The 19,149-nt window shown below is 40.0% G+C and overlaps 1 protein-coding gene across 1 annotated transcript in view; it reads right to left on the bottom strand.

The window, feature by feature from the left end:
* Positions 1-19,149, bottom strand: part of CNTNAP2 (contactin associated protein-like 2) — a 1,244,457-nt gene that overhangs the window by 804,244 nt on the left and 421,064 nt on the right. The window contains exon 3 of the mRNA XM_014946966.1: positions 17,848-18,041. Within this exon, the coding sequence (XP_014802452.1) occupies positions 17,848-18,041 (194 nt within the window). The remainder of the gene's footprint in view (positions 1-17,847; positions 18,042-19,149) is intronic.

Here is a 19,149-nt window from a genome sequence, read left to right as displayed (position 1 = left end):
AACATCCACAAGTTGTGCAGCAATTGATGACAAGCTGTCCTTTCTACTCTAAGTTGCATTAATCCATTAAATCTGTCTTCAGTGGCTTTTTCCCCTTTTGCTGTATTCTTTTGATGGAAAGAACTGTCTAGTCACTGGTATGACCTTTCCAGAATATTCATTTAGGCACAAACATTGTCCACGTTGGTTATGAGGTTTATCCAACATGAAACAATGCAGAATTGACTAGGGAGAGCATAGAACATATTAAAGCAATAAACCCCATGAGGCTGCTTTAGTTACAGGGAGAAATCTTTCCCTTTAGTGAAAGAAAAATCTTCCCTTTTAGGAGATTAATGGCAGATTTTCTCTTCAACAACCTGTCCTGTATGGAATGCTTTATCTCACTTTCAGGTTCAAAATGTCTCCCATAAATCAAATTCACTCAGTGAGTGTTAGTAATAATATTTCATAGTATAGTCTGCCCCTTTAGTTGCTGATTTGCAACATGTGTATAGATAGCTCAGAAAAAGCCTTGACAAATCCATCATTTCAAGAAGAAAATGTCTTGTCCTTGTAAGTGGCCACTGCCAATATATAGTTTCTAAATGACAAACCTCACCAGCAGCTGTGTATCCCATCAGTGCATCCCTCAGGCAGGAACAACAGAATGGCTACTTGAAGACCCATCCTGTAACTACGAGGTACTGGTTACTCAGCATTCACATCCTGAGTTCAAGTCTGTTCCTGTAGAAGCCACCATAAGCAGAACTTTTCAGTCATCTTTCTGGACCCTTGCTTCTGCTTCTGCTCCTGTGATACTTGGGAATATTAAAATTTCTCATTAATATTAGACTTTTAACCCAACATTATTTTACACTGTTAATTATACTTCTGGCCCTTCAGGCCAAGAATGGGCCCTTCCCAATTAGCATTAGCAGATCAAGTAGTCTTTGTTCAGATCAAAGGGTTATTTTGAAAGCTTCACGGGGTTTCTGTGAACACAGCGTTAGAAATTTCTCCTTAATGCTTCCCAATTTCTTCCCAAAGGCTATCCAAATTCTGCTGTAGTTTGAACAAGCATCCCCTATTGAATAAGGGTTGTTAGCATTTTAATGACCTTATCTTATTGAACTTCTTTGTTTCTCTTACTGAATGATTGATTTAGCAAATTTCTTTCAGAACAGATCTTGAATCTTCCATTCTTCCATAATACTTGCAATTTATGTAGGACAATCAAGACTAAAATTATTACATAAAGGTCACAGTGCTTAGTGAAATAAAAGAGAAGATTTCATATAATGCAACAAAACTCAAGGCTCAGCTAAGGAATGTAATCCAAATCTGAATCAAACTAAATCTTGGTGTTCATGAACTTTGTGTGCAGTGCAAACATCTGTAGGTTGATCATTCAACAGCAACTAACTTCATGTCAGGAAGTTATCACTAACACATTTCATTATAAAAGTCACTTTAAGTTGAAAATCCAGATTATTTAGGGTAATAAACAATCCTTTCACTTTAGGAGAGACACTTTTTAAGATAATCAGTGTTTTAAATTAATTTTCCAGTAACAGGATGGTGAACTCTAGAACTGGGAGTTCCAAACAGGGAATCAATCACGACAGTTCAAGGTTTTAAAGACAACCTCAACAACAACTAAGATTTTTACCTGTGCAAGCAGATGTATAACATTTCTTTACTCAAAGTTCTATTTGTCTTCTACAATACCCTGTTTCCTTTCTCCAGGTCTTTTCATCTGTTTTCTCCTGTCTGCTAGTGTAACACCAGCAGCATCGCGTGAGACGATACCATTTCTACAGTCACAGGAAGTTTATTTCTTCTTAGTCGCAGTCTACTGACAAGTTTGACTTAACACCAATATTGATTTAATAGCAATAACACAAAGCATGAGACATGCCGCAGACCTCACCGTCCTTCTTGCTCTCTCCCATAGCTTCAGTAAAGGCTCATTTTATGAAGATTACAGTGTAAATCTCTAGAAGTTATTTTTCAGGCCAATTATTCTGCTAGTGAAATAGGATTTCTGAGTAGGACTGTTTGATATTTTCTGGCAGTGATCTCTTCGTTCATTTATTGTGTAAAAGGTCTATCTAAAGGACATCAGGATAACCCTGCCAAACAAGTCCCACACTCTACAGCTTTCTCAGATTAAGATGACTAAGAAGCAGCATTTCCTCGACCTAGTTTTAGAAAGCACAGAGTGAAAGTGCTTTTACATTAGTAGCACCTAAATAGCTGGCGAAGGCCAGACGTGAAAGGCTTGTGTCTGGGGTGAGAGGAGGAAACCACCTATGGGTAAGAAGTGTTTTTCTGCAGGTCTTAGTAGTTATGCTACCTCCAATTTGACTAACAGAGATGGATTTAACTTTAGCAGCCTGGCCAGAGGTAGTTCATAGGGATAATTGATTGGGGGTGTTGGTGGACAGCTAGCTGAACATGAGCCAGCAGTGTGCCCAGGTGGCCAAGGAGGCCAACAGCATCCTGGCCTGTGTCAGGACCAGCGTGGCCAGCAGGAGCAGGGCAGTGATAGTGCCTCTGTCCTGGGCACTGGTGAGGCCTCACCTCGAGGGCTGTGTTCAGTTCTGGGCCCCTCACCACAGGAAGGACATTGAGGGGCTGGAGCGTGTCCAGAGGAGAGCCATCAAGCTGGTGGGGGGCCTGGAGAACAAGTCCTATGAGGAGAGGCTGAGGGAACTGGGCATGTTTAGTTTGGAGAAGAGGAGGCTGAGGGGAGACCTCATTGCCCTCTACAACTCCCTGAAAGGAGGGTGCAGAGAAGTGGGGGTCTGTCTCTTCTCCCAAGGGAATAATGACAGGACCAGAGGAAATGGTCTGAAGTTGGGGCCGGGGAGGTTTAGACTAGATCTGAGGAAGAATTTCTTTCCTGAGAGGGTGGTCAGGCCCTGGAACAGCCTGCCCAGGGAGGTGGTGGAGTCCCCATCCCTGGAGGGATTTCAGAAATGTGTAGACGTGGCACTTCAGGGCATGCTCTAGTGCCCGGGATCGTTGGGTTGGCTCTGTTTGTAGGTGGGTGTTGGCTTTTTTGTTTTGTTTTGTTGTTGGCTTTTTTTTGTGGTAGGACTTGATCTCAAATTTTGTTTTGTTGTTGGTTTTTTTTTGTGGTAGGACTCGATCTCGAAGGTCCCTTCCAACCATGAATATTCTGTGATTCTGGGACACCAGCACTAGTGGCACTCAGCAGTTTACAGATCAGATTCAAACGGCGACTCCACCGATCAGATGACTTCAGAGAGATGAGAGTGAGACGAGAGGATGTGCGACATGCACAACGTTGTTATCAGGGAGAAAACGGGAAATCTGGCTCTTAACGTGACGATTTTGTTATCATCGTGTTTGCTCGGTTTTGTTTTCCTAAGGACTTGCATTTCAATGTATCCACTGTCATCCCCTTTGTAACTCAGCTGCTCAGTTCTATTCCCCCACCACTGCCCTACAGCTCCAGTTACCGGCGCTGCTTCTGCTGCCAGGGACTTACCTCGTGGCTTTAGAAATCATCTTGTCCTCAGCAAATCACTGGTCCTAACGTAAAATTATCAGAGCAGCCTGAGCTACAGCCTCTGGTGCCCAGCACTCCAAGCGAGGAGCACACACAGACTACTAGCACATTAAAAAAAAAAACCCCAAACCAGTGACACACAAAGTAAGGATGATGGTTCAGATGCATGACAACATCCCTAATGACAACGATCACATGAGACAAGATCCTATCAGGTCCCACGGTCCTGTCACTTTAAGATGTGGAGGGAAGATACAGGATTTGTCATTAGAAAGGAAAAGGAACAAAAAAGTAATCCAAGTCAGGTTTATATACTCAGTTAATAAGCCTCCCAACATCCAGTTTTGTGTTACTTATGACTTTTTAAACCTTTAGAACATCAGGATTGGTCATTGACTGAATTTTCCTTACCCTTTAAGGTTTCAGCTACAATGAGTGAGTGTGAGAGCACCCGGTAAAGCACATCTAGTGTTTTAAGCAGACGCATGGGTGCTGCTGTGATCTGATCAGAGGTTGCCTGGCACAGGGATACGATGGAAGAAGATCCTTGTGTGGCCTGATATGGGGGAAAAAAAGGCAGTTCTGGGACTACATGAACATAGAAGCTGAGCCAGCTCTAAAACAGCCCGCTCACCGTGGGCCAAGCAAACACGGACAACGACGCAGACAAGGGAAAGGGGGAGTTTTTACTCTTCGTAGTGAAGAGTAAAACCAGCATATATGGATATGAAGAGCAGAGACAGGGGGAGAAATAAATGATGCATCTTTGCTTCTCACTCTCACAAGCATTCGTGCTAAAAGCTAGGTTAAAGCAACATGGAGATTGCCAGGTCGTGCAGTAAACGCTCGTGAAAGTTGCCCTGCCCTTGGAACTTACTTTCTGCATTAAGCATTTCTGTGTAACCTGCAGTTAATAACACAATATTATTTTTTCTGCAATACATTTGTTACACCCTAGTCACTTAATGACTTGCTGAGTGTTAACCCCCAGACTAATTTCTAGAATGAGCTAAAAGATAAGCAGTGTGAGCAATGTAAGAAATTGGAGGAGGAAAAAGATAATGTAATTGTTCAGGAAGATTGTCACTCCGGAGAAGTATAGCCTATTTCTACACCTAAAGCTGATTTCTAATATAAAGCTGGGCTTCACATTTGCATTCAAATATTGGTGTTTGCATTCATCTCAAACTTCAGATCTCAGATCTCATGACTCAATTCTTATATAGCTTACAAAGAGAGCTTGATATAGAGGTGTTCATTTTCCAAGACGACAGACAAGTAACCACCACTTCTTGCACATCAAACTTTAAAAATATTACATTTTGAATATAGCAAAGCTTTGCAGGACTGGTGTAAGAAATACCAAAAACATCCATCTTCACAAACACTACATCAGAAAGCGGTGTCTCCTATATATGTATTTCTAAAATATTCTAGAATACTTAGAATAGGTTTTTTTCTGATTCATTGGCCAAGATACATTTCTGTGGAGTTCAGCTTTCAACAACGAGTAGAGACAATGCTAAGTAGCACCAGGAAACTCTCTTTAGTACCAGTGACACTACATATTGTGCACCCACATCAAATATTACCATAGGTCAGAGAACTGAGATCTCTATTACATTTCCTTGACTCTGCCACTGATCCTACAAGTCTATTTATTTTAAGAAGGTTTAGTAATCCATAGCCGTGATATTTACCTTCTCTGTCTACCACACACACAGGGTTTTAAACAGATGAAAAGTTTTTCATGCTGAACTACACTCCATAATGCAGCAGGTTCAGCATACTAATGCCATTATTTGCAAAAAAAAATAAATTATTTTACAATAAAATTTACAGAAAGAGAATAGAGCCTTTTAAGTATCACATTGGACCGTTTATGCAATACTATATTCCTGCTTCACCCTTTAAGTGCTTCAAGGCTTAAGGCTCATTCTGATGAGATGTTGTTCATCTTAGTCTGTACAACCACACTTCACAGCAACTAAGAGGCAGTGGTTTTATGAAATATGAATATTCAGTAAATGCCCCCACAACACTGAAAATTTAAACTTCTCCACCTAAAAGTATCTCATTATAGTTTAATGCTGGAAGAAATTAAATAAGGAAAAAAAAAAGTAGACGTGTTTCCCTGTATTCAGACTAGGAACACCAGAACAAAATTGCCTATGATTTCTCATCTCACTTTCTTTTTTCCCTATACAAAGGTGTCTTTCAAAACTTCTCCAGACTCAAAAACCCCACAAACTAACTCAAGGTTCTCTCCACCTTCAATGCAAAGAGAATACCAAGAAACCACTGAGAAAAGTCAATGAAAATCCCCACAAGAAAATAAAATAATGTTAGCAGTAAACTGAATCCATTACAATGTACTCAGGTACGTTATACCCAGTGTAATTTCTTTTGACAACAGTGGGAAAGTGGAATCAAACTAGAGAAAAAAAAATCAAGGGCAGATTTTATTGATGGGAGACTGTGGCTCGACGGTGCACAAGGACACCACTGCCCTTCAAGGAGAGATGGTTTCTGCTGTAGTGGAAAGAATCATAGAATCATCTGGGACCTTCAAGGTCATCTAGTCCGAACACCCCACAGTCAGCAGGGACACCCCCAACTAGACCAGGTTGCCCAGGGCCTCGTTGAGCCTCACCTTGAATATCTCCAGGGATGGGGAGAAAGAGAACTGTGCAGAGAACAGAGTGGTAACATCTTGCAGACACCACTAATTAGCAAAGAAAGAGAGCAGAGAGCACTGTATACCTCTGATAGTTTTCCCTCCCCTCCATGGGACAGGCATCGTTCAGAAGAGGAACCCACACGTTCCTCTTCAGCATCTCTTCCCCGAGAGCCGCCCGCCCGCTCCGGCGCCGCTGGCTCCCACACTTGCAGGGAGCAGAGCTGTGTCAACACCCATAATGTTCCTACACTGCTGTGCTTCGAAGCAGCCATGCAAATTGTGGAAAAGATAGTTTGGTGTTACCCTCATCAGTAGGCTACTGACTCTACGTAGTTGCTTTGAACGCCATTGCACGTTTTCGTGTGTTACTAATAGGGCAGAGATTTGCTGTTCCTCTGCCTTATGCCTCTCTGCAGCTTTTTGACATTCCCTGGACTTGTACAACACATATATGATAAGTAGTTTTCCAGGAAGTCATTTCACAGAATTTGCAATCCTCAGATAGATAAACAGAAATTGAGTTCTCTAACTAGAATATTAATGGCTATATCCCTTATTCAGAAATTAATAAGTTTTTAAATCTGATTTCAAAGACTGAAGCTTTTCACCTTCAAACTGAACTGTGACAACAGTATTTGCTTAAATACTATTAGATCGCAATAATTATGGATTTTGCAGCTTTTACCACTACGGTGCTAATGGGGGGGAAGGAGTCTGCATCTTTATATAAAAAGAACTTCTTCCTCTCCAATGCATATGGATGTCAAAGGATTTACAACAGGTACATTCATTCACCAGTTTTAAGACATTAGCCCAAGATGCTAAGAATCAGCAGGTTATGTATTCATCTCTCCTTTCACTCCTAAGATATCCCTCACACAAATCAGGCAGCCTAGAGATGGGGAAAAAAAGTTATGCGTGCAAGAGCTAGGAAGCCATCAATCAGTTTTTATGTCCTCAAGAATTCCTAAAACAAACACAAAACCCCACCTTTTTCTCGCAAATCTAGATATAATATAAACAGGATAATAATATAAACATTTCTAGTGGCAATCTATACCAGGATAAGTCAGCACACTGAAGTCCTAATGTGTCAGGGACCTTGTTTAATTGTGACATCATGTCGGGGAGAGTCATTATCATGGGGCTCTTGGTGTTCAAAGGAAGTCTGTTCTGAAGTGAAAGAATATCTAGGCTGGAGCTACCACCAGCCAGAGGAGTTTATTCTGACTCTAGGAGAAAGAGCAAACAACCTTTGGGTCAGCATAAACGGAGGTAGCAGAATTGGTAGTTTCTTATCAACCTAACCTTGAAAATAACGATAGAACAATGAATCTGAAAGCAGCTCCAACTAATGGATCTGCGAGTAACTTCATGCTAAACACAAAAGCAATGATAAAAGCACTCCACTAGTCACAGGCTTGAATGAAATATGGGGAAAAGATCTAATCAATAGGTTGCCTGGTGAGATAGTCAAAATTGAACTCTTGTCATTGATCTATTTGATCCGCCGCTACATTTTTTCTTTTTTAAATTTTATATTTATTTTCTTTTACCTGACACAGACAGCCCGGCCATGCCAAAAACCTCTTACAGAGTTCAGCTTAAGGTCTGCCATTAGCATCTGCTCTCATGCACTAGGCACTCTCTCTTTCCTGGCTTATTTCCACTGATTAAATACTTGAGGTTGACAGAGTTTCCCCTCCCTCCTCTCCCCTTAAGCTAACAATTATCTTTTTTTAATTTTTTTTTTTTTTTTTTAAATACTGGACGTAGTGAAGGTTTAGCCATTTAATATCTGCAGAATTTTCGTGGTCTTGTTGTCTAGCATGGTACAATGTGATGTGTTCTTTCTTCCCCCCACCCCCTCTCCTGAGAGGGTCTGCCTTTACTATTTCATTGTTAACTAAATAATAACCTACTCCCTAACCTCTGCTGCAGAACCTCTGTCCCATCTGTTTTATATCTAAAAAAACCCCAAAAAAACCCATGAGTGTAACATAATCATAATCTTCAAGTCTCAAAAGCCTTAAGTTTGTGTTACAGTCGCTCCTGATTGCATCTGAACTTATTTTCTCTACGGAAACTTAACAAGAGTGCCGTGTCAGCAGCTTTGCCTTATTTCTTGGAGCACTGGGAGTTACCTGATTTACGGATACGAACTCTTTACAGTTTTGAAAATGCTGCTTTAAAGAGGTACATCTTGAATATGTTTGTCCAACAGTGCTCTCCCTCTCCTCCCTCGCTTCTGGCTCCCTGGTAAAATCTATCATGAATTAAGGAGGCTGACTTGATGGTACAAAACCGTACTCAGTTTCCAGTAAATCTTTGATATGAACCACTAAAGCTGAAAAGTTTTAAAGAAAGACTGCATCTATCCTCAGATGGTGTCAACTTTTTTCATTACTCGCTGTCTAAACACCGTAACGCAGTGTAGGGGATGAAGTCACACGTCAGAAACTGATCTCATTCTCCTAAATATTTCAAAAGAATAAAATAACTAAGGCCAAAGAAGTGATGAGCTGAAAAGTATTTTTCTTCCCCATCTCCTCCCCAGTCGCTTTCAATGTTTTTAAGTTTTGAAAGTACTGTGCCCAGCAAATCATTAGTACAAGAAGTTTTGTACAAGCGATTGGCTGGATTTGGCCAGAAGTTTGTGTGTCGTTCTTTCTTGAAGTATACTCTTTCCCATTTCTTTTTTTTTTTTTGTAAAGTCACTTCCTTCTATAATCTACTTCGTTAATGACCTAAGTATGAAAATAAACAACCTTCAGGATCATGGTGATTCATCATATGAGCTTTTTTCTAACATTTTCAGATAACAGACCTGAGAGTAAGAAATCTATTAATACCTTATAGTTCCTTTTACGGGGAATTTTGATTGCTGGTTTTGTAAGACAAAGGCGGAATAATACTTTGAAAAAGTTTGCGAAACAATGATTTTTGACACTTCTGCTTCCTAACATTGTGACAGTGCGACTGTTCCTCCAAAGAGGAAGAATTATTTCCTGTGGGCAGTCCCTTTAGGATGAAAACGCTAGACAAATGCTCTTCTTTAACTGTAGCTAAGCACACTGGAAAACATGTTAATTAAAACTAGCATTTAAGACCACGCAGCACAGCCAATGACTTTTCTGCTTAATATACAAAGAGAAAAAATTACCATCATCAGCTGATCACTACTGGTGAGGGTATCACCAATCTAACTCGAACTCTGGCCAGGACAAGGCTTAGCCCTTGCTGAGCCTTTATTGCTTGAGGAGCCAGGACTTACTCCTCTGTGGGGGTATCCTCTGCAGGCAGACAGTGTGGGGAGGAGCGGTTCCACACCAGGATTTAAAGATCAGCATGAATCCATTTTGCCTGCAACTGCACAAATGCAAATCCTTCTGCAGCTTTGTAAGTTTATATTACACCAATTACGATTTCAGTTGAATTTATGTAGATAAAATAAACCAATGTGATAGGTACATTGGAGAGACTGGAAATGAATTAAAGCAAGTCTTCCTCTATTTGTCTACAAGAAATTAGAATGACAGCACTATTAATCCACAGTAATTCCCCACTTGAGCAGGTTTGTGATGTACCGATGTACTGCAATTCAGAAACTTCCATATTATTATTTTTTTACTTTCATTCACATTCCTAAAACAGTTTTTAGCAAAGATTAACTCATAATTTGTGTGCATAAGCACATAGACTATCAAAGGTAGTGAAAAAAATGATTGTACCGTGCATAAGCACATAGACTATAAAAGGTAGTGAAAAATATTATTGTACCGAAAATAGCAACTATTTACAGCAAATGATGTTATAAAAAAATTGTAAAATGCCACAGAGAGTACAGGCTCTCTGTGATGATACAAACCCAACACTTTTCAGGGAAGTGTTAAGCACATATTTAATTTACTCACGCTTTCTATTGAACCCAACAAGAATTAAGTTTCAGCTAAAAGGGCTTCTTCATATACCTTTCTGAATAGAATCTCTATCAACAACAATGTACTATTCTCTAGTTATCTTAATGACTTGGAGGATATTTAAAAAAAAAAAAAATCCGAATTGAGAAGAAAACTTAAGAAATAACACATAGGAGTTTAACTATGAGCCTAACTTCTTCATATTGTAAAGTGAATTTATTGCTCATAAACTGTTCAGATTGAGAACCCTCAGGCTGAAGTTATCTCCACAGCCACAGACGTGCAGGGCAACAGCAGCAGCTTTATCAAATTCCCCCTTAAAATGCCCCTCTGCTCTGAAGCCAGAGGTTTTTTCATTTATTTTTAAATTCTAGAGGAAAGAACAGAAAGCTATTCTTCTAAGGAAGAAGACCACTTTCTAATGTTAAGGGGGCTTCAGCCCACGCGTATCTGTGCAAGTAAATATTTTTGCCTAATCTTACTTGAGCAACTATGTTGATTTTGAAGTTGATTTTTAGTTGAAGTTTATCAAGAGGATTTGGTGGAATTGTCAGCCTCCCACGGTGCGTTACCTCACTTTTTTCTGTGCAAAGCTCAGTCCTCCCCAGTAAATAAGCACCAATCTCCAGGCAGAATCACAGGCTGAAAGGTACAATTCCACAGGTGCACAAGACCAGAAATTTACACAGAAGTGAATGTTTGTGGATTCAAGCATTACCTGCTCCTGGGTAATTGCGCTCATCTTCACTGGGATGTTAACGCCTAACGAAGCAAGAGGCAAATGGGAGACAAGCTCTTAGAAGCTGGGCTTTCTGTACACCAGACAAAACAAAGATGAGAACATTTCCCCGCTTTACACTGGTCTAAGACGTAAGGTGGAGCAAGGGACTTCCCAAAGAACTTCAGTAAGATCGTTGCTCCTTTTTTCCAAGTACCATGCCAACAGACTCGGACACACTCCTTGACCATCTGTACTCAATTTTAAACACTTAGTCTTAATACCTTAATTTCAAAATTTGAATTGAATTGAATTTTTCCCCTGCATAGGGAAGAGTGTGGCCAGCAGGTCAAGGGAAGTCATTCTCCCCCTCTGCTCTGCACTGGGGAGGCCACAACTGGAATCCTGCGTCCAGTGCTGGGCTCCCCAGTTCAAGAGGGACAAGGAACTGCTGGAGAGAGTCCAGCAAAAGGCAACCAAGATGCTGGAGGGATTGGAGCATCTCCCTGATGAGGAAAGGCTGAGAGAGCTGGGGCTCTTGAGCCTGGAGAAGAGAAGGCTGAGGGGAGACCTTATCAATGCTGACAAGTGTCTCAAGGGCAGGCTGAGGGAGGAGGGAGCCAGACTCTTTTCAGTGGTTCCCAGTGAACATAAGAGGTTCCACTCAAATATGAGAAAAAACTGCCACCACACCAGGATGATTTTTGTCTTCTGTCTACTTGGCATACTTTTTGATAGATTAAAATAGTTCTGTTTGTGTCTCTGGAGATAGTCTCATATAATTATAGTCTCTTTCTCTAGAGAATCTTTCTGTCTTGCTACAGGATGAGTAGCTTGCAGTTGAAATTACTTTTTTTTTTCATCTGATCAAAACCATTTCCAAAATGTGTATCTTTCCCGTACAAAAAGTTATTTAAAATTATAAGCAAACTCATGAATCCATGTTTCTGCTAAAAAAAAAAACAACAAACAAACCAAACATAAAAGGTCTTTTTTCCTGCACAAAATATGTGTTTTTAATTATTCAAAACAAAAACATGTTTAGAAGGTTTTATAATCAGGCTATAGTTTCATATGTGAAATACATTATTAGCTAGAGGATCTAGCTAATACCTGTAAGTATCTATTTTAGTTTTTCGGAAAAGTCAGGATTTAAAACTAGCATTATGGTTTATCCCAATTTAGTGTTAATCTTAGTATTCCAACACGTAAAAGGCCATCCGATCTACTGTCATTATAATACAAATACAGTCTGCAGCTGTGACAGTGTTCAGCATAGGTATCTTTTGCCATGATATTCCAGATAACCCCAAGTGTGTTTCTCTCAATGCATTAAAAATTTATACAGTTTCTCTTAACATTCCACACAGAGGAGAGCAGATTAGGAACCAGGTTTCATCAGTACAGCACTGATGTTTATGTGTAAAGTTCTATTCTTCAGGGTTTCTAAAAATTCCATGTCAGCAACTGCCTGAATTTCTAAAGGTGTCCTATCAACACTTTCTTATATTTTTTGACATAATAGCAAGCAGAGAGCGTCGCACAGATCTATAACAGAGTTTAGCTTCACTACAGCAGAAGAAATATTTTCCTGTATCTCTACCCTTTGAGTCCCAGGCCCTGGATGTATAGGTTAAGGACGTGCACTAAGTGCTGAGCCACACTGACTGCAGTGGGAGTTACACCCCCTCATTCGCTCAATACACCCATAAAAAGCAATATTGGCTGTTGTGAATGGAGTAATCTTTATAAGATAAAGGCAGGGGAGACAGGGACTCGGAGACATAACATCCAGGCAGGCGAAGGGATAATGAAATTAATAAAAGGCACTCAAGAGACTGCAGGAGAAAAATGAGAATTTTTTTTTTTTTTTTCACAAGAGGAAAGTTAACATTTATAAAAGGTGTTTCTAGTAATAAAATACCTGGAGAATTAAGAGCCAGTAAAAATGACACTGGTCACCTTGCAGGCATTGCTATGGAGACAGCAAGATACCAGACATAAAAATCCTTTCAGACAGGATAGGTCAGGGCATCCTTGAATAGAAAACAATAATAAATTCACAACTTTCCCAAAAGACTTTGGGGCCTTGCTATAAACACTAGTCAAAACTTTTGCACCGACTAATATATCAAACCACTTTGTCACGTTTAAATAGGTCTGCACAGTATCTGATATTCCAGTACCAACTCAGCAACAGCAAACTGCAAGTCACAGACCATTCTAATCACATTTCGTATTTTTGAAATGCTCCTATAACTGCAAGTCAGTATAATGTCATATAAAGTAAATCAGTCCAAAAAAAAAAAAATTAATTCAATAGAAGTATTTAAAAAAAAAAACAGGCAAAAGAACCCGGGCCCATAAGCCATTAACCCAGCAAATTTTTCTAGGATTTAACTTTTCACTCATTAAGCGACCACAGAAAGGAGAGCAGCAGTAAGGATCAAACCCAGGAACTCTTTCATAGTGTACTTCATCAATGTTGGTTAGTTTAGGGTCATGGAAATAAGCTGGATCTCAGGGGAAATAATTTTTGCGTGTCCTAACAGAGTGAGTGCATGTTAGAAGTTATTTTTCTTCACTTCTAGTTGCCATAAACAAATTACTGTATTCTAAGAGGCACGTAGGAAGCCCTTGGGTAGCTGTAAATGATGTTCTGCAGGGCAGGCAGAAGGAACTGGGAATGTGACAAGGCTTGCAGATTGTTCTCTGAATAATCTAACCAGAATGAGCATGTCAGGAGGAACAGAACCACTGAGCTCCCACATAATTTCAGCTAGCTAGAGCTGCAGGTGATTGCCTTATATCTACCTACACATTCAATGTTACTTTTGGTCTCGCTGACGGTTGGTGTTCCAAAGGCACCCAAGAGCATTAAACATCTGAAGTCTCAAAGAGCTTGAAAAAGTTAATCATCCCGCTCACTATTGCTTCCTTTCACAATCAGTTTTGGCTCAATATTACATCAAAATACTCCAAAGTGCTGAGAGCTCATTTTTCTATGCAAGTTAAATCTATCGTGCTCTACCAACTTCCTTCCTTCCTTCCATACAAAGGGGAACCATGTAAATGTAGAGACTGCATTTTACAAACAGTAAATTGCTCCTCAGTGCCCAGAGAAATGCAGTGTTCATTTTACAGTTAACATACTGGATTTCTGGTTATTTCACCAAAAAAAGGAGCAGAATGAGCTATATTAAAAGAAAAAAATAAATAAATGGTGGTTAAAGGTAGTAGGTAAATAGATAATTTAAGTTCCTTCTCAAAAACCATTCTTCATAGTGAAAGCCATGTAGTCACTCACTATCTTTACAGTAATAAAAATACTACAAAAGCAGGTATTATGCATAATTAAATTTACATTTAATTAAACTGAAAGAAAAACAACAAAACCAGAAAACTGTAACTACTTTCAACTGAAGCAGCAGCCACTTTGTCCAGGGCTAAATTTTCTGTAAAAAAGCAAAATCTTCTTTCACTTACATCTTTGCAACTCCACTGATGTTCACTGAGGCTGAAGATAAGAGTCAGTTACAGAACGTAATTTGGAGGTTACGTGCACTCCACCTTTCCCAACAATATATTTTTTGAAACTCAGAATTACAGTAACACTTTCTCCTTCATCACCCTGGCTTTGATGTCCCCAAGACTAAGAAAATGAGACGGATGAGAGCTGATCACAAGTCCTACCACAGTAAGTAAATTTTAAAAGAAGATACCTCATAAGACCTCTTCAATTGTACCAGGGATTTTCCAATTTCTTTTCGGAAAGGTCTGAATCTTACTTGGAGGTGCCCAGCTCTGCCACCAGTGCTTTCATTTGAGTCTCAATGTTTTCATAAGACGTCAGTATTTTCTGATTATACCTATAGGGCATATTTGCATTATGCTTAGTGCGAGGCGTTTACATCACCTATATCCAAGCTAGGAAATAGAAACAGTATTATATGTAGATTCACGTCTGGTATGTATTCTTTAGGTAAACAGACAGATGGAGAATGATGGAGAAACCAAACTGAGCATCTATACCACAACAAAGATGTATTGTGTACACGAAACACCCCAGTGGATCGAGGCGTGAAGGGAAACCTCCCGACCTGTCAAAATGAGAATCTCAGTCTACAAGAGCAAAGGTAGGAGATGTGATCAAAATTCTCCAGTTGCTAGGCATTTTATAGGAAGAGGCCACATTCACTCATCTCATTAAAATTCATGGAAATTGAAAATATCCAAAAGCCCAGGAGGGGTGGGGTCAGAAAATCTATTTCTCAGAACTGGGAAGCTTACTCTAAATTCACCTTGAAAGCACTTTCCCCATCGCAGATTTCCTGAGAGCCTTTGGATTCCTCTCCCACTTAGGTGATAATTATAGAACTTTTTTGCCTCCCTGACTAATGCATATAGAAGGGGGTCACTTCAGCATTTTATCCAGATTATCATGGTTTGTTCTTAACTAGATCTTTGTTGGAAATTACTTCTCCTTTGCTGTCTCTCCAACTCATCAAGCAAATTTTATTTTTATTTCCTTCTGTTTCTGGTCTCTCATCCTCTGGTTGTGTCATTTGATATCATAACTGGTTTAGTATTAAATATCGTAGAACTTTGCACTCTTTTTCCTCTTTTTCTTTGCTTTCTCCTTTAATTTTAAATTTACTGTAGTCAGGAAACAATGACCCCCAGGCATGGGGATGATGGAAGAGGGATTAATCAAAGGCGATACAGCACCATCCTCTTGGGGATAAAACTTCTAAAAGGTACAAATCCGAAGGGAAAAACGAAATGCTTCCTAAAGGATTTTGAAGGGCACCAGAATCAACCAAGGCTTTTAAGATTATCACAGCCAGGAAGAATCTGACTTTATGAGTTTAAATTGCCACTGCTGGATGCTTGGTCTGACCCAGCCCTCACACCTTCTGCTGCTTTTAATTTCTTGTAGGACGTGCCAGTGAGAGGAAGGTGTGATGGGAAATGCTGCATCACCACATTTCCACATCAGGGAATCCTGTCTCCCTGTAACACAATGACACCAGCACAACAGCACTGCTCCACGCTTGGGCACCCCCCTGCCCTGGGGGCTCCCTAAGTTTAAGACTTACTAATAGCCACACTGTCTTTAAGATTAAACTGAGGCTCAGGCATCACTTAACAAGAGAAACAACACTTTTAGGGACATTAGAAGCAGACTCAAGACCCCTAGGTTGTTTTATTGTTTTCTTAATAGCTCAGCTTTATTCTTCAAAATAAATCTGGGATGGACTCGGTTGTGGTTGGGGTGTTTTTGTGTTTGTTTTTTGGGGGTTTTGTTTCTTTGTCCAATTGTTTTAAAAAAAGAAATAAAACCCCTACTTTTCTCCTATTGGATAAAAATTGCAGACTGTGAACAGCATAAGCACTGCAGCGAAGAGCTTGCTGAGCATATCCCAAAGATTTCACATTCCAAACAGAAGTAGTTGGCTTCTGCGTGACTCCTCCCATGGTTTGGCAAGTGACATTGATGGTCAAAAACAGACCAACAGCATTCCCCTTGAATTCACCCATCTACATAATTGCTAACAAAGAGAAAAATGAAATGTTCTTTCATGAAGAGTTTTCGCTAATTCCGTATTAAGAAACAATACAAGAATAAAGACTTTCTACCTTAGAAAGACGGGCCACTTTGGAAACAGTCACAGCTGTGACTAAATCAACCAAATTACACATCATCAAAAGATTTTTCCTTGTAAGGCAGTAAGAAAAGATTTTTTCCTTAGCCTACCTGTCCTGTTTTTCACACTGTTTGCTCAGCCAGCTGCACAGCTCTCTCCCATTCCCAGGACAAATTATTCATGATTTCAATAATAGTTGTTGAAGAAGCTTTTCTACATTTAAGATAACATAAACACTGAAGGCTGTAAGTATTTTTATATACGTAAGTGTCCTTAAAAGATAATTTTTTATATTAATTAAGCTTAAGCACAAGTTCCCCCCAGCCCTGATGAACAACATTCATACCACCACGTCCTAAGGAATCTAAAGCAGCGACCAATGTTCTTCTCTTCCCTCGTGTCTGTCCCCTGGACTTTAATTTCTCCCTCATTCAGAATCCTATCTGGCATGTGGAGGAGGCTTTTTCAATAAATCAATACTCTAATAATAAATGACTGCCTCTATGTACTCCACATATTAAGCAAGTTTTTCTTATACAGATCAAGCCATTCACCTTATGCTCGATATTTGACATTCATTTTTAATAACAGACCTTCATAAAAGAAGCACCTGGCAAAAATGTGACTCTAAAATAGCACAATGCTAAATCCTGTCTGGTCTGACAATATTTTTCTGGTGAGGCATAATACCTAATCAATTTAATTTGCTTTTAGGAAGAATTATAGCATTTTGCTGTTTTGAAAGTATGCTTTTGAAAAAGATTAACCATCTGAAAAAGCTGCTATGGGGACAGGCATGTTACGTCATAGCTATCACGTTTTGTCAGCAAAATGGAAGGCTACTGTTTGCAGCAGGAATGAAATTAGCAGCTTATCCATGATAAACGTAAAAGAGAGAACTAAATGATACACTTTTTGGTAAAATTATCGTAACAGAAATATCCCCATAGCGTCTATATGGAAAACAACACCTACTTGATAAAACTGCTCCCCAGCGCATCTACACACACAGGACAAATTCTTCTGAAACGGTGTCTGTAAGAGCAGGATTCCCCAAAAAATGTGTCTCACGTTTACTCCATGAAAAGTGTAAAAAGAAAACACAGGGAAAGGAAAGGCTAAAGATAGGATAGTTGAGGGGTACCAACAAGCAGAACCCCCCTGCGTGCTGTGACCATGGTCCCAAACAGGCTTTGCTCATCCAGGGATCACCCCCCTGGCAGCAACGCAGATTGAGTCCTTCTCTTTCCTGGTGAGGAAAGAGAAGTCCTCACGAGGAGGGCACTGAGAAGGTGTACAGTTCCCAAAAACACGAGCCGACATGGCTACGGGGTACGCTTCCGTCCCACCCCGTCACTTACCCAGATGTTCCCATCCTGGTGGTAGGGCTTCCAGTTTCTGCCGGTGTCGCTGTAGAGGAGCCGGTACTGGGTGACCCAGTCGGAGCTGCTGTACCTGCCCTGGGTCCCCACCGCGCTCAGCTGCTTCCTGCTCCCAAAATCCACCTCCAGCCACTGGTAATGATCGCTGTCTGCCGGAGACCAGCCGCCCGCCCCTGGGGGGTGAGAGACAAGAGGCAGAGTTCAGAGAAGAAGAGGCAGATTCCAGAGAAGAAGAGGCAGATTTCAGAGAAGAAGAGGCAGATTTCAGAGCTCGGAGGCCAGGTTTGGAGGGAACACCTCGAGAAGGTGCCGAGCGCTGGAAGGCAGCCCAGCTGAGAGCAGCCTCATCACAAAACCAAACTTCAACATATACCAGAGAAATATGATTGCACTTTTTGTTGTTTTTTTTTTAAAAAAAATGCATCATTAGCGCAGGCTCGAAATGCATTAACTCCTTTGCCTTAATCATTTCATGATGTAATTATAATGATTTAACGGGCTGCCGGCTAATGAATCAATGCCTTCATAATGCCTTAATTACAGTTTATTAGTTTTTGCCAAATTATAATCGTTCAAGGGTTGACCAATTTGCCATGAAATCTTTTGTTGGAGTAAGCTGGCACAAATCAATACCAACCTTTGGATTTCGTGTGCCTTTTCAATAGCATCTCACATTAAAGAGATAATATAGATAAAACGGGAGGGAATCAGAGCGAGCTCTGCTTCCCCCTGTTTCACTAGAGTGCACAAATGGAAAGATCTACCAGAAGAACTGAAAAACGAGCAAGTACTGCAGGGCTGGGTCCAGTTTCCATCTGCTGGGTGTACAACCTGTCACAGATTATAATGGCAGATCGCAGAAATGTTATTGCTCTTTATGGGTCTAGGAATTAACTTGATAACAATAATATTAACAATATTCTTTCCAGCCACTGGACTCCAGTGGGCTGCTCTAAATGAAGGAGGCAAAAGATACATAGGTATATGTAATACTAAGACATTATGGCAATTTCTTACTCTTCAGAAATAAAAAAATATAGAGGGGAAAAATTATAAAAATTCTAAGATAGATACTATAATTATGTATTTAGCATAATGAAAAGTACTAAGAAATGCATGAAACATCAAAAAAAAATCTATCAATACAGAGAAAAAGCGGAGAATCATTCTCTTCATATTCACAGCAGATGTTAAGATGCAGAAAACAACTTTTCAGAGTTGAAGTGATTACAGGGTTGGTTTTTTTTTTAAGTTTGAACCTAATAAATGGCCTGGCACACC

This window comes from Calidris pugnax, unplaced genomic scaffold, assembly GCF_001431845.1.
Source record: "Calidris pugnax isolate Ruff unplaced genomic scaffold, ASM143184v1 scaffold71, whole genome shotgun sequence".
Lineage (NCBI taxonomy): Eukaryota > Metazoa > Chordata > Aves > Charadriiformes > Scolopacidae > Calidris > Calidris pugnax.
This window is presented reverse-complemented; position numbering and strand designations above follow the sequence as displayed.